Genomic DNA, 16,404 nt, shown 5'->3' with positions numbered 1-16,404 from the left:
CACTGGCTTGTTTTACATCTACCTGGCTCTGCAGCAACCATGGTTCAAAAGTCCATTTTGAATTTTTTGTGAATGATCTCGCGGAGCTAATTAAGAATTTGAATTTTTTTCAGCACCATAATCATTTCAACATCATATGAAGGTCATCTGTGTAGGTAATGGAAACCCTTTTAAACCTATCCCTATGCCTCCATTTTCTGTGACCAAAGGTCTTCTTCGCCAGACTTCTCGCCTTATGCAGAGTTCCAGTCACAGCTGGGTAACAACTCTTTTTTTTTTGCTTCCTTCGGCGACTTTTGCTAAGCTTCCTATTGGATGTGTGCTTATGCCGCTGCCGCCAATTTTCGTAGTGCTAGCTACCGCTGGCACCACTTATTGGGGTGTATGTGCGGGGTCACCACTTTTAAAGGCAAAAATGGCGCAAAAAGATTGCTATGCCACTTACTCGAATGACGCAAAAAGATTGCTATGCCACTTACTCGAATGACCTAAAAAGATTGCTATGGCACTTACTCGAATGAAGCAAAAAGATTGCTATGCCACTTACTCGAATGACGCAAGAAGATTGCTATGCCACTTACTCGAATGACGCAAAAAGATTGCTATGCCACTTACTCGAATGACGCAAAAAGATTGCTATGCCACTTACTCGAATGAAGCAAAAAGATTGCTATGCCACTTACTCGAATGACGCAAAAAGATTGCTATTCCACTTACTCGAAGGGGAGAACCCCTTGTCGGCACAAATGTTAGTGAGATTCCCGCTCTTACCCCAACGGTTCGGCAAATATCGGGTTTGGTACTACCCTATTTACAGTATACCCTGTCCCAGGGTATGATAACGCGATCGAGTGATCAAATGGCCACTCCCTAAAGCCAAATGTACCTGCCTTGGGTTATGGCTAGAAAATCTCTATTCTCTCCTTGGAGGTAACAACCCTCCCTGTCAATATAATGACGGTGCCTTGTAACTCTATTCTTACCCTGCCTGGGTTACGGAAAATACTACACAGTTTGTAGAAAATATTCTACTTGCATTCTTTCAAAAGGGTCACAAATGTAATTAAAGAAACGAAAATAGGTCATTTATCTGAAAGGAAAAGAAACAGGGGTGGAACCCCAACAGTAGCAGTGTTATCCTTGAACAATAAGTTTATAGCCTGTACCTCTAGTAAGGCTGAATTAGGACCCCATTTGCTACTATTATGCCTAAACTTCTTCTGTTTCTACCAATGTTTCATCGGTCCAGCTAGATTTTGTTTTTCTTTGCGTATTATTTTTTATTTTATTATTTCAATTCACGGTACAAATACTTTATTATTTAGTAGTATACGGAACTACTATATTGCATTTATTACTAAAACTAAAAAAACTAATAATTATACACTTGCTTCTACTTGCTAAAAACTGAATACCATTTTTTTTTTTTTTCATTTTACAATTCTTCATTGTGCCTTTTATCCATTTTTTCTATTGTAACCAACTCTTTGAGGGGATACAAATTTATTTCTAATAGCCAAAATTCAAGCAAAGCTGCTAGAAGTTTTGCTAAATCGAGTGCCGGTAAAAGCGAAGTCCATTTACCTTCCTCTTTTGACAAAGCCATTTCTGTTTCAATATACAATTTTTATTTAGTCAACTCGACCTAGTTTTCCCAACTTCCACCAGTTAAAACTTAAAGAAAATAAAAATATAGTACATATGTATACAAGCATTGAATCGACTCAAAAAAAATTTATTTTTTCACTTAGCCTATTTTGGGGTAGGATATTATCTCCTATGAGATATCTAAAGGGTTTCCCTGTAGTAGCTTAGCGGAAATAGGCCTAATCACTTTATTTATATGTCTGTATCTCTACAATAATCAAATTTAAATTACAAAGTTTTTATAGCCTAATTAGTTCGCAGTTTTCCACCAATTTCCGACTTACATCATTTGTAGCAGTAGAAATATTGTGTGGCTCATACTAAATGTGGTACTAAATGCTGACCGCGTCAAAGGCGATATTATGCCCAAGGGTCATGAACATAAACCTTGTAATTTCTCCGACAGCGCCACTTATAGCGCTAAAGATTGTGTCAACTAGGCTAGCGCCGCTCTCAATTAATGGGAGAAAATTGAATATGTAGACATATAAATGTGGCCTCTTTTTTCTCGACCTATCTGGAGATCAGATTCCTTTGGGAGCGTTTACCTTGGAGACATACGAACTAGTTACCTATTATTAGACTAGATGCAGACATATGAGATGAAATAAACACAGATAAAAAAGGCAATAGATTTATTGAACTTACATACTTAGGTGCACAGCAATGGGTCACTTCAAATGACAATAACGGTGACAACGATGGAAGAATAAGAATTTTGTCTGAATGATCTCGACTCTGATCTACTAATCATTTTTAAAAAGCACTTTTACCCCACTACCAAACGCAGTTCTTTCGTCCTGCGCTGTAAGGACTGGCTTGCCATTGGCTCGCGTGGCCCAAGGACGCGAACCCTCGTCCAATAATACGTCTTAAATATTTTTGATGATTTAGGCGTTCACACGGTTCTTATCGTTTAAACTTCCTTAGAAATATTGTGCGTAGCATCTTTCTTATTGCTCACTGTCTTAGCGAAATCCAAAGACTGCAGTTTCTTTTCTTTGCTGATTAAGGACTTTTTATTTTTGAAACTAGATTTAGCTTAATTATAGGAGTCAGAATTATCTTTAGAAAGAAGGAACTTTATTTTGGTATTTTAAATACATCGCATTTTACTCATGGTACACGTCTACTTTACCTTTTGTACCTTTTTTTGACGGGCAATAAATGAATAATAATAATAATTGATTGTAATTGTATCATTGGTAAATAAACGTCCAACTCTGAGTATTGTGGGTTCAGAATGTTTTTTAGGGAGAGAGTGGGTGTCTAACGTTTAATGGTGCTCTCTGATCACATTTTCATAGAATTTGGAGTCCTTCAGGGTTTCAGGCTTAAAAACTAATTGTATAAACATAAATAAGAATAAAAGACATGTTGTAAAGTTAAAAATAGTGGTATAGCTGGGAAGGTCAGATGTAAAGGAATGTCACCCCTCTGAATGGCGGCTGGAGAGCCAATTTACAGAAACATAGAGGGGGTTTTTCCTTCATTTTTCCTTGTTATGACATAAAAAAGGCGTGATTCAGAATTTAGGCTAAGATAATCCCTCCCCCCTCCTGATAGCACCAAACCCAAAATGAGCATTTCCACTTTGATACAATTTTAAAAATACCACTATAGAAAAAGAAGACTATTGTAGCATAGCTTATGTTAAATTTAATTAAATTAAATGTTAATTATGTTTGTTTTTCTATTAAATTAAAGAAGTGATTTCTAAAAACAGTGTATTCCAAAGAAAAGTAAAGAGCCATATTACAAATGCTGATAAGATTGCAGCTGGTGAAATGAGAATCTGGTGGAAAAGGGCCTGTTACTTTATTGAAATTAAAACATCTTTATTAAAGAAAGGTCAGCAGAAAACCTTTACCTTAATTACCTTAATTCTTACTTCGGAGCGAAATTAAGGTCCATACTGGATCTGTTGTGCTCCGGGTCAATGATGGCAAAATTTCCTCACTGTGTTAGAGTCCAGTGACACGCCATAAGAGAGGTCTGCTGGAGAGATGCAATTTAAGCCCAAAGCAGCATCAGCCTCCTAGCAAGACAGTCATTATGATGAAGTTGACATCAGTCGGTAGTTGAGTGGGACGGACAGTCCCACTCATATTTCCATGGCTTGTCATTCTATTCCTTGTCAAGTCTGGACTTGAAGGACGCAGCCGTGGGTGCAGTCGTCGTTTCAGCTTGAAGGCTATTCCAATCGTTGACAACACGCTCGGAGAACTGTTGCCGCGTTCGTGTATTGACAGAACGTTTTGACAGCTTTTGTGAGTGTCCTCTTGTATGGTCCTGACTTGAATGTTTGGTAAAAAGGGAGTTATTTGGTTGTGTGTTATACTTGTAGGTCAGCATCATATCACCACGGTGGCGTCTGAAGACGAGTGTTGGCAGCTGCATGCGTTCCAGTCTCTTGTTGTATGGGAGATCTTGTAGGCTAGCTATGCACTTAGTGACATGCCTCTGAACTCCCTCAATTAGACTGGTATCATTCCTATAGGAAGGGGAGGTGAGACATTTACCGAAATCCAAAACAGGCCTAACTATAGCCTTATAGAGCCTTAGAAAGACTGTACGGGAGTGGCTGGTTATGGTGCGTTTGAGGAGACCAAAGCTTGAATTAGCTTTTGAAACTGCTTGCTGCCAGTGGCCCTGGAACTTCAATTGTTCATCTATCATCACTCCTAGATCTCTTTCTTTAGGACTTGTCTTTAGTACTAACTCAGCCAGTGAATCGGGATTGAACATGTTGTTCTGGTGATGGGGGTTGCTGCTCCCAAAGTGAAGGATACTGCACATTGTTGTGTTGAATTCGAGTGGTCAATCTTGTGCCCATGTTTCGATTTTACGAAGGTCACAGTGTAGACTTTGTTGACTTTAAGGACTAATAGTAAAGTAGTCTATTCGCAGGCAGTGGTTCTAGGCCTGGACAAGGGGGGCAGCTGTAAATCTATTTTTTCTGACATCTGATATTAAATTCCTTTTATTTTTACACCCCTATGGTATACCTCCCCCCAGATTACGAGGTCTGAAACATGAATGTATGTAGCTTTTTCTCTAGGGGGGGGGCAGCCGATTCTGTGATGAAGGACGGGGGGGGGGCGGAAGTTATATTGGCAGTTCTCAAAACCTTACATTGCCAGTAAGTTCTATCATAGCTATGAAATCTTTATTAATAAGTAATCACCATAAATCGTCAATAAGCTTCAGCATTAATCTTCTTGGACTAGAGATAAATCTTTCCAAGACATTATGGATAATTGCTTCTTGTTTGATTTTTATTCTGTCATTCCAGCTGTTTATTTCCAGCCTTTTCAACCATCTACCTTTAATCAATTGCTTTTTTAGCCATCTACCTTTTTTCAACTGCCTTTTCAACCATCTATTTTTTCAACCATGAACCATCTAATTTTTCAGCCATACCTAGTGTAAATTTGAAGTTCTAGGGGGCAGCTGCCCCTGCCCCCCCCCCATACGCCCCGGGCCTAAAATTGCTACTGTTAGCAGGCATATTTCTTTGCCAGGATTTGTTTTTAGTTTTTTTTTTTTGTAGTCTTGGAAATATGCCAGACAGGTATAGAAACAAATAGTTTTCAATTGTCAATTGGATGAACTCACTCAGCATCTTTACGTTAGGCTTCAGGGTCAATAACAAATTAGTTTGTTACTAGACCTTTATGTCTGGCAGTATTTTCTTTTATATGCCTTTTTTCTTTGTAATCTTGGACATGTATTGAACAAGTATCTTTACATCTCAAGATGTAATGATACTACAAAAAGACAATGCCATTCTAGCTGTGAACTTTCTAAGCCTAGTTCTAAACTTACAGCACATTAAGGATTGAAGTCCTGTGCTTAGTGAAGAAAAAGACATCCAATACCCCAGCTAACAATAAATGTCTAATAGGGATGCAGGATACCACGGAGACTGGCTGACTCTGAATAAGGTCTTGATAATGTTGTTGACTTACAGTTAAAATTTCATGAGCACATTCAGAAGACAATCTCCAAAGCATCACAGCTTATCAAGCTGATCAGGCGAAGTTTCGAGTAATTCTACAACCGAACTTTTCTGAAACTTTATAGGGGGATTGTCAGACCTAAAACAGAGTTATGGGAATATAATTCGGGGGCCTCACTATAAAACAGACACGACTGCGCTGGAAAGAGTCCAAAGACGCACCACCAAACTCCTTGCTGATCTAAAAGGCTTAAGCTATGAAGAATGTCTGTCCAAACTGAACATAATCCATCCTGATATATAGATAAATAAGAGGAGACTAGATACAATTGAAAAAAAAAACTAAGCACAGTCTGGAGAAACTGTCTTTCCAGTAATATTTCCACCCTGAAAAAGTAAACAACACAAGAGGACACCATGAAAAAGTGTTCAAACCTGTAGCTATAGATAGTTGGAGTGTCTGAGCTACAGGTGACTGGGACTCACTTCCAGAAGCAGTTGCAAAATTGGAAACCTTTAATAGTTCCAAAAACTTATAACCAATTCTAAGAAAATGTTTTTACACACACAACATTTAAACTTGATTATTAAAAATAACAAGCACACGGCTTTGGCGAATTAACTAACAGCCATCTGTAGAGTGGATGTTTCCCTAATCGCACTGAGGGTCTTGCACATGAAGGATTCAGAATGTAAGATGTGGAACCAAGTAGATATCAAAAGTTAGTTGGAAGCCTAATCAGCCACTGCAGAGTAGGGTCAAGAGTCAGTAGTATTTTTTTTTATTAGCAGGCCTATATGATTGCCACTATTTCCTTATATACTCTTTCTTTCGTAGTTTCTTTTAAGTATTCTTTTTCCTTTGTAGTTTTGGACGTATATCCAACAGATATGGAACCAAGTAGATCTCAGGAGTCAGTTGGAAGAGCCTACTCAACTACTGCAGATGAACAACCATTCTCTGCCCCAAGACCTCTGTCACTGCCAAACAATGGAATTACTGTCAACTCAAGTATGATACATTGGCCTTTTCTAATAATTCAGACACATTGTTGTAATGCCTTGTTTATCTAATTCTCAAGTTTAGGTGCAGATAATATATTTAAATCTTAAATTAAAAATGTAATCAGATTAATTCTTGTAGGCCTACTGACAGTTTGGTATAATAATTTTTTAGATAGATAGATAAACTTTTATTTTCACCAAAATCTTCATGGCACTGCTAAATTCATTTGGTATAGTCACATTAAAAAGCGAATATTAAAAAAAAACACTAATCAATCCTCCTGATTTTCTTTATATATGTTGACAAAACTAGATATAAAACTTTTCGCTAACCGCTGATGGGCAAAGCGTACCGGCTGAATTTTCTTAACAGGCACTGCAACCCTGCGCGGGAGTCGTTTTGGTGTGGATTGAGGGGGGAAAGGGGTTTTGTGGATTGTGTGGATCAGAGATATTCTTCCGAAATCCATGCAGAGTTTCTCTCTTTATTTTTTTCAGAGTTTGCATTTTAAACTTTGTCAGCAGCTATTCATACAACATTTCTGCCTGCTTTGACACTATCATTAGAGTTGTTTTTTTTAGCTCTGTAGAGCCGTCAGTCCAAAACGCTGTACAGGAGCTGCATACTCCAGAATTGGGTGAATGAAAGATGTAAATGTTTGGAGGAGGTGATCTGTAGGGGCGCCCTGTCTTGACAGCAGCTTTATCATCTTCAGCCCAGCATTACCACCCTTTTGATAGACTAGATGTGCTTGTTTCCCATTTTAAACCACTAGGAATAATAACTCCAAAGAGTTTGATCTTCCTGACGTTAAGAGAATCAGAGATAGTTGGTAGATAGTTTGATTGAGAAGAATTTAAAAATGAAATAATTAAAATTGAAGATTTACTGTCATATTTGAACTGGAAGCTTTAGTCTTCACGTTATCAATTAAAACTTTGAGCTTTGCTACATTCATTTGCTTCACAAATTTATCCAAGGGTAAGCTTGTCAACATATTTCCAGTGGTTTTCACAATCATTAGCAATATCATTGATCATAACTAGAAAAAGAATAGGACCCAGAATGGTACCTTGAGGTACGCCACAAAAAACTGGCTCAGGTTCAGAGAAAGACTTCTTATATTTTAGAATTTGGAACCTATTTATTAACAAACTCTGAATCATTTTCATAACAGCAGGATTCATTCTAAAATCAATGAAAAGCTTAGAAATTAAAATGTTTTGATCAATCAAATCAATACCCTTTTTAAAATAGGTGGGAGGTACTTGTGCCGAATCCTAATCCATTATGGGGTACCACCTCCATGTTGAAGATGCGGTAATGAGGTGCGTGGCAGGTGGCACCGTTCCCCGTCTAATGATGCATGGCAATGGATTTATGGGCTTTGTTTAGCTAACCACCCGGCAAAGCTTCTTTTACCTGGTCACGATTAACAACAAAAAGCCTCGGACCAAACAGCCATTTCGATGACGACCTGTAGCACGTCCACCGACCATCCAAACGGACCTGTTTACGGTAGCCCACTGCATTATGCGAGGTCTCAGATCTAAGTTTGACCAGTTCCTACATTTAGTGAACTCGGTCAAGCCATCTATCATGTGCATCACTGAGACCAATCTAAACCAAGAAATTGAGAGCAGTGAGGTTGCCATACAGGGAAACACGCTCCTCAGGCGGGATCGAGAGCGTACTGACGGCGCTAAATACGGAGGAGGAGATGTGGCAGTTTATCTAGAGAGCCATAGACTTTATTTATGGTCGAATATACCAAATCCAGCAGGCGAAAAATCTCTGTGGGTTAAGGTGACCCTCCCGGATAAATCTATAACTGTCGGTACCGGGCATAACCCTCCAACCTAGCAAATTACCAACTGTTTTGAAGCCTCCCTTGAATATATTCGGGGCAAGTACGCTAAGTCTGCCACTATCCTTCATGGAGACATCAACGTCCATCATAGCGTGTGGCTTTGCAGCAAAAATACTGATAGGGAAGGGTCGAACTTGTATGATCTATCTCTCTTTTACGGGCTGGAACAACTTGTCGATTTCGACACGTATCACGGCCCAAACGGATCATCTCGTCTAGACCTATTCCTTACAGATCACCCTGACTCCTTTAAGGTAGACGCTCATGCTTTCACCAGTGACCACGTTGCCGTCGTTGCACGTGGAAACCTACGTATTCCGCCTCCAGTAAAGCATGAGCAAACAATCTGGCTATACAAAAGAGGTGATTGGGACGATTTGAGAAACACTCTTTTTTCTCAGCAGTGGAGAGCCTTCCTCCTGGAAGTCCCAGAGAAATCTGCAGATAAGTACCAGTAGGCCATAGTTGACTCTGTCGAAAAGCATATCCCTTCAAAGCGGATCCAGGTAACCAGTAAGGACAAACCTTGGTTCAACGCCCAGTGTAAGAAGACAATCCGAGCAAATCAAAAGGCACACAAGCGATGGCTACTTTCGAAGAGCAAATACGACAGCAGTGCATCCCCAAATGTACTCCCAAATTCGGTTTGTGTAATTCGACCGTACCGAGATCAGCATATGGAGAATTTCGCCACCAAATTTCAACGTATTTCGGCCCAGCATTGGTCTAGAATCCTTAAGGAAGCTTCACCATCGTTCAAAGAGACCACAATTCCTTCTCTCCAGACTAACGAGACAGTGGTACAAGATCCACAGGCAAAGGCTGAAGCTCTTGCTAAGGCTTTTGCCGAATCCTCAAATCTAGACGATGACGGTAGAGAAGTGCCAAAATTCTCCGACCGAACCGACACTGTCCTGGAATGCGTGAATTTTTCTGCTCCCAAGATCCTTGGCATTCTGCAACATCTGGATGTGACCAAAGCCACGGGTCCTGACAACATACCAAATGTTGTCCTCAAGTCCTGCAGTGCCGAACTAGCTGGGCCCGTGTCATTGCTTTTCCGGCTGTGCTTTTTCTCCGGAACCTTCCCACGAACATGGAAGTCCGCCCATGTTCTGCCTACTCTAAAGCCAGAAGGCGATCCAACGAGCGTGGGCTCCTACAGGCCTATTAGCCTTCTCTCCTGTGTTGGCAAAGTCTACAAGAGCGTCTCCAATAAAACACTTCTTCAGTACCTGGAATCAAATGACCTTCTATGCGATCACCAATATGGATTTCGCCTGAAACACTCAACATTAGACTGCCTAGTGGCCCAATATAGAACTACTGGATAGAACTTCTGGGAATGGGATGAGACATCAGGCTACTATCCTTCGACATTGCGAAAGCTTTTGACAGAGTATGGCACCGTGGCCTGCTAAAGAAACTCTATGTGTATTGTGGTTGTGGATGTCTGTTAAAAGTGACTGAGAGTTTTCTTTACGATCACTCACTGCAGGTTGTTCTAGGCGTGTTTACTTCCAGTAAATACCGAGTGCAATCAAGGGTATCCTAGGGCAGTTTCTTGGGACCTACGCTCTTCCTTATCTACATAAAAGACATGAGAGATTACCTAGCAAACCCTCTGCATCACTTTGCCGACGATACCACGACACACTCAGCCGTCCCTAAACACGAAGTCCCAACACAAGCCTCCCTTTCCCTACAGAAGGATCTTTTGAAAATTGAAAAGTGGTCTGATGCATGGATCAACTTAAATGCATCGAAAACAAAGGAGCTTCTCATTACCCGATCAAGGGTGCCACGTGAACACCCCAGTTTCATCTTCAAAAATGAAGCTATAAAGAGAGTCGACGAGCTTCGTCTACTGGGGATTCATTTCGCCACCGATCTCTCTTGGAACAACCACCTTGATCGGGTGAGAACCTCCTGCGCAAGAAAGCTGGGAGTTACTCTTCGCTGCAAAAACCTTCTTCCATCAAGTTCGATTATCCCACTCTACAAGTCTTGCATCAGACCCATAGCTGAATATGGATACCCGCTATTTGCTGGTGCTCCGAAAACGCTGTTGGCACCAATTCAGAAGATCCAGAATAGAGCAAATAGGGCGGGCTGCGCCTCAACACAAGAATCGCTCCAGCCTCTAAATGAAAGGTTTGATGTAGCGTCGATGGCTGTTTTCTACAAGTACATGAATTCGCCTCCCTCAGACGATCTGTCTCGAATTATGCCCCCCTTTGTCCAGCCAACAAGGCAGGCATGAAGGCACACAGCTCGGTCTAATTATCTAAAGGAGGATGCGCTGAAAATCGAGTACTTGAGGAACAGCTTCATCTGGCGTTGTACTTCTATCCGGAACGATCTTCCTGGGGATATTATCCCTGCAAATCCCTCTGTCGACACCTTCAAAAGAAGGTTCAATAGACATTTAAAACCTCGAGGCCATTGAAAGAGGTAAATGAATAGCGGCATATCACATACTTTGAAGTACCTGGCGCCGTGAATATTGGAAAAAAAAAAATCAATTGTTATTAAGTTTAGCCATTTACCAGTTTCATCAACATGCTTAAAAATAAAATGTAAAAGACTGACTAGATAATGGGATGTTGATGTATTCTTTCTGTTACCGTACTGATGAGGATCAAGGAGGGGTTCAACTTCAGCTTTTAGCTAATTTGCTACAAAACTTTCATGCATTTTGCTGAACAAGGCGGTCAAAGTAATTTGCCTCACACAATCGAAATTAAGTTCAGTATCTTTTTTAGGGATTGGAGTAACATACCACATTTTCCATATTTGTGGGTAAACTGTAAAAGTTGAAATGCAATTAAAAATTTGTGTTAGTGGCTTAGTCAATTTGTCAGGAAATGCTTTTATAAGCTGAATTGGAATATCTATGGGAGTTATACTAGTATACTAGTTTCTTTATTTTACTAAAAACTTGATCCTCAGAAATAGTAGGTAAAGGTACGTCATCATGTGGAATTTTCTGATTTGGTTCGTTTTATATACGTCAAGAGGCGGCAAAGACTGGATTATTCTGGCCAAATGACCATTTAACTGGTTAGCAAGTGTTTCATTATTGGAATCTGAACAAAAATCAACACCACTAGGGGATTTTCCACAAATTCGTTTTGTGGAAAATCCCATAGTGGTGTTGATTTTTGTTCAGATCTAATGATGAAACAGTTGCTAACTGGTAACAGTTGCTTTTACTTTTCTTTTTGTGAAATCTAGTTGTTTATAAATACGAATTCTTTAGGTTTATTGCATTTTGCTTAATCTTCTTTTTGTATTCCTTTTGTAGACGCGAGGTCTGTGAATCTAGTAGCATGTCCATTCACCTCTTTGAAAATCCTGGAATACTTTCATTGATTATTGGATGATTCTAACTTTATTATAAAAAAAATCTGTCAGTTGATAACAATCAGAGTGCTGGTATTAATAATGATGTCTTTTTAGGATCAATATCATCAACCTATAAATTAAGGTTCCAAATCATGAGAAAGGGAGCACCTAAATAAGAACATCTTAACACAAACTTCTATACCAATTTCAAACGCGTTCTCAATTTATTGTACTACCCATAGTTTTTGTGTAATAATTTTGACTATTTCTATTTCCCAGATCGGGTTGTTTTGTGGTTTCTGAACAAAAGCTCTTAATGTTTAGTATCTATTCCCAATGCAAATTTGTATGCTAACTTCAAAGACATCTCCAGATTTATTCTAGTGCTCACATTTTTTTTTTTGTGATGCTTTTTTTTTACTATTCCTTTGTCTTGTGAAATTGGGTGGGTTCTGGTTTTCTAAATGCTGTGTAAATTTCGATGTTTGAGACATTTCTTTAATAATAGGTTCAAAAGCGTAATCACATTTATTATAGCGTATAGGCTGCACTTCCTGTAATAAGTTCACAAAAATGGACCAAGAAGTTCACAAAAATGGACTTTGGGAGTTATGTCCCAAAAAACATGGGTGCTGGAATGATAAATGTGACTATTTTTTTTAAATTGTTGTAAAGAGCTCCGGACATTCCTGAACCATGAACTTTTATATATTTTTCAAAGCACTCGCATATTTAAGTTATCCATTTTGTTTAATCTAACCAAATCTAACCTAACCTGTCATCATCAAACCTTGCATTAAATTGAAAAAGTTGACTGGCAACGCTGACTAAATGCAAGAAAAAAAGTATTTCGGACATTCACCGGTGAATGTCGACATTCACCAATTTGCGGACTTTATATATATACTCATAGCTTAATGGAAAGAATAGGAGATATACTTTTTACAAAATTTAATATTAAAGTTAATGATAAGGATAAAAATTTCCTTTTTTTTTATATTGGACGGCAAAATTTCATAAGAATCCCTCTAATCCACGCTTTATTGCTGGTTTAGCCAGATGCGCAACCAGAATCGTGGCGACACGACCTGTCGTGTATTTTAGGGGAAATTAGAAATAAATTTGAGGCATTTTGTTTGGGAATTAAAAAACTGTCTAATTTCAATCCGAATTGGAGTGTCAATAATTCATTGCAAGTAATAAATTCTCTGGCTATAGTTTCAGCCAAAAGAGTGTACTCATTTGATTTCACTACATTATATACAAATCTACCAATTAATTTGGTGTTTTGAAATTTAAAAAAGATTATTAAGAAAGCTTTCCTTTTGTCTAATTTGGTTCTTGTAAAAATTGACAATTATAATAAGAAGAATAGATGGACCAATTTCTTTAATAGTACTACTAGTTCAAGATGCTATAGCTTGGACATGATTTATGATTTACTAGAATTTATTCTATTTAATACTTTTATAAAAATAAACGGTAATCTGTATAAGCAAAGTATTGGAATCCCTATGGGGGATAACGCTAGTCCATTCATAGTAGACCTGTTTTTAAGCCATTTAGAATATGAGTTTGTAATTGATAAAAAGAACCCAAGTAATATAAAATATTTGCTTTCAAATAAAAGATATTTAGATGGCCTTCTGGTGATAAATTTTGCAGAATTTTTAGAGATTCCGAATAACATGTACCCAATAGAGTTAAGTCTGGAACCTAGTGATGGGAAAGGCAATTATGACCATTTTCTTGATTTAGATATTAATGTTTCACATAATAATAAATTAGTTTTTAAAATATATAATAAAACAGATTATTTCAATTTTAAATTGTTAATTTCCCATTCCTTAAAAGAATTTACATTCAAATATCACATATTCAGTTTTTTATTCCCAACTGTTTAGATATGCGAGAATTTATGCTAATTACATTGATTTTAAAAGTAGAAGTCAAATGCTTAGCCATAAATTAATCGTAAGAGGTTTTTCCGCCAATAAACTTTCTTGGCAATTTAAAAAACTTAAGTTTTCAGTATAATGAACTTTTAAATAAGTATAATAAAAGTTATCAAGAAATTTTGAATGATATTTTGATGTAACCTATTGGAGGTATTTTTTCTCTTCCCTATATTTTTTGAATTTAGATTATGTTTCGATACAAGCAGATGTTTAGTTAAAGGGGGTAGGTTGAAATAAGTTTTTAGAAGGTTTTGTACGAAAGTGAATGGGTATTTTTTGACAGTTCGTTGTTATGCAAATATTGGAGGTAAATTAGCCGATGTGATATTTTTTCAGATTTGGGTAGATATTATTTTGAATCAGTTCTGGGCTAGTGATGGTGAAAGAAGCTTTGCTAAAATTTGTTGGGTATTTTTATATTTTTGGGTATTGTATTTTTCGTAGATATTCCATAGGTGACACTACATAAGAGTATACCATATGGTTCTCTCGCAGGTGCACTCATTTGCCTGTGTCAGGATATTTAAGCGCTGAAACCCGCATGAGGAAATGAATTTTCCTCTGAAGAGCTCTGATATGTGGTGATTACTTGGGAAATATTAATTTTGTAGACTTAAGGTGCCTTTGCTCGGTTTTGGACAACGACTTACATTTATTAATGTTGAATTTGCTCTATTTTGGATATGATATTTTGGCTATTGGATTGGATTTGCTGTTTTTTCTTAGATGATTGGATGGATGAGTAACGATTCTTCAAGTGCTGATTTATTTCAGTTACTAAATTAGGAAGACAATTTTTTTTTTTTTTTTTTTTTTTTATACCAAGTAATACAATATATATATATATATATATATATATATATATATATATATATATATATATATATATATATATATATATATATATATATATATATATATATATATATATATATATATATATATATATATATATATATATATATATATATATATATATATATATATATATATATATATATATATATATATATATATATATATATATATACTGTAAAAATATAATTTTTTATTTTTTCAAATATTTACCTGTAACATACTATATGCATGTATAATATGTATATGTATATATATTTTGGAATGATTTTCTGAATTGGAATGATTTTCTGAATTTTTTAAAATGCGAGTCTCTGATTTGTTTGTTTTCTATGCAGTATTGAAATAGGAATAAAAGCAGTTTTTATTCGCAGTGAAAGGACTGATATTGCGTCTCGGTTGTTTTGACCCGTGTACCCGTAAACTGAACCAACTTTGGTGTGTTCTGAATAATGGACAAGTACTAAGAACTGTTGGAAGAGAAGGAATGCTAATTTATTCTCGTAACATTACATTATTAATTAAAAAATGACAAATTTTTCCTGGGGGAAGTAAAGAGCAGAGTTGGATTTTAAAACGAACAGATATTGTTTCTTTATGGTCTAGCTAAGAAGTATCAGTAAATCTAGTACAAATAAACCAACTGATACCATTTCCCTATGTTTGTTGACAAGTGACAAGTGAACATCTTGCTATATTCCGTTGTGCGCTGGCGTCATGCCAGTATTCTGGGATGGATTGCTGAACTATATTTTGTAATGCATTGACAGTAACATTGAAATTCATAAGAAAGATGTATACGTTACGGCTTGCGATTCTTACGAAAAAGGTTCAATTTTTAACTCGAGAAAATGTTTACTTAAAGAGGGTGGTCAGATAAATACTCATAAGAAGAGTACAGAGGAAGAACTGATTAGTAAACTATACGACTTCTATGTGATTTTTCGAGAAAATGATATCAGTAACGAGAAGGTGTTCTGCATGTATGATCCTTCGGAGGGCGCCAAAGCCAGTTTTAAGGCACGTGCAGATATGTCGCGCCGGCTGCTAAAAATCGAACGCAAGTTGGAAGAAGCGCTGAACATAAAATTCAAAACGCCAACAAAATCACCCGTAAAAGGTGCTGCAGGTGCGAATAAGGAGATAGTGAACGTTTCTGAGAAAAGAGTTTTCTCCGTTGCTGTGGCTAATCCACCTGAAGTATCGAATCTCACGGAAAAAAGACAGTTGATTGAGAAGTGTTACATTAGCAATACTGATGTTTGTATCAAGTCATCAAAAAGTCGTTGACTGATCAAAGTTTCCGACCGGGTTTCGGCTGAAAACATTGCAAAAAACCTGAAAAGCGACACTGTGACAACGAAAGTGACCGAGCCCGTCTTCATCGGCGTTGTGAAAGGGATACCTAGTTGTGTAGCAGAAAAAGACTTAAAATTGCCTCACCAGAATGCACAAGAGCTATCCGTATCGGAAGCTCGTCAACTTTCAAAATGTATTTTCCGACAGAAAGTGCCCTTTCCTCTGCAATCCGACTCTGTATTCGGATCGAATATGATTGCTTTCTGATAGAGAAATTCCTGTTTATTCTGAAACGCTGCTACAATTGCCAACATTATGGACACGTAGCTTCCGAATGTAAAAATGCGGTAAAGTGTACTAGATGTTCTGGAGGACATACCTCCAGTCGTGAGTGACCGTGTTCTGCCCCTATGAAATGTACAAATTGTGGAAGTAAGAGACATCCCTCTTATAGCAACAA

The 16,404-nt window shown here is 37.5% G+C and overlaps 1 protein-coding gene across 1 annotated transcript in view; it reads left to right on the top strand.

Moving 5' to 3' along the window:
- Arfip (ADP ribosylation factor interacting protein arfaptin) overlaps positions 1 to 16,404 on the top strand; it is a 58,959-nt gene that overhangs the window by 16,593 nt on the left and 25,962 nt on the right. The window contains exon 3 of the mRNA XM_089105662.1: positions 6,477 to 6,620. Within this exon, the coding sequence (XP_088961788.1) occupies positions 6,477 to 6,620 (144 nt within the window). The remainder of the gene's footprint in view (positions 1 to 6,476; positions 6,621 to 16,404) is intronic.

This window comes from Artemia sp. Qi Xiang Cuo, chromosome 19, assembly GCF_049724085.1.
Source record: "Artemia sp. Qi Xiang Cuo chromosome 19, ASM4972408v1, whole genome shotgun sequence".
NCBI lineage: Eukaryota > Metazoa > Arthropoda > Branchiopoda > Anostraca > Artemiidae > Artemia > Artemia sp. Qi Xiang Cuo.
This window is presented reverse-complemented; position numbering and strand designations above follow the sequence as displayed.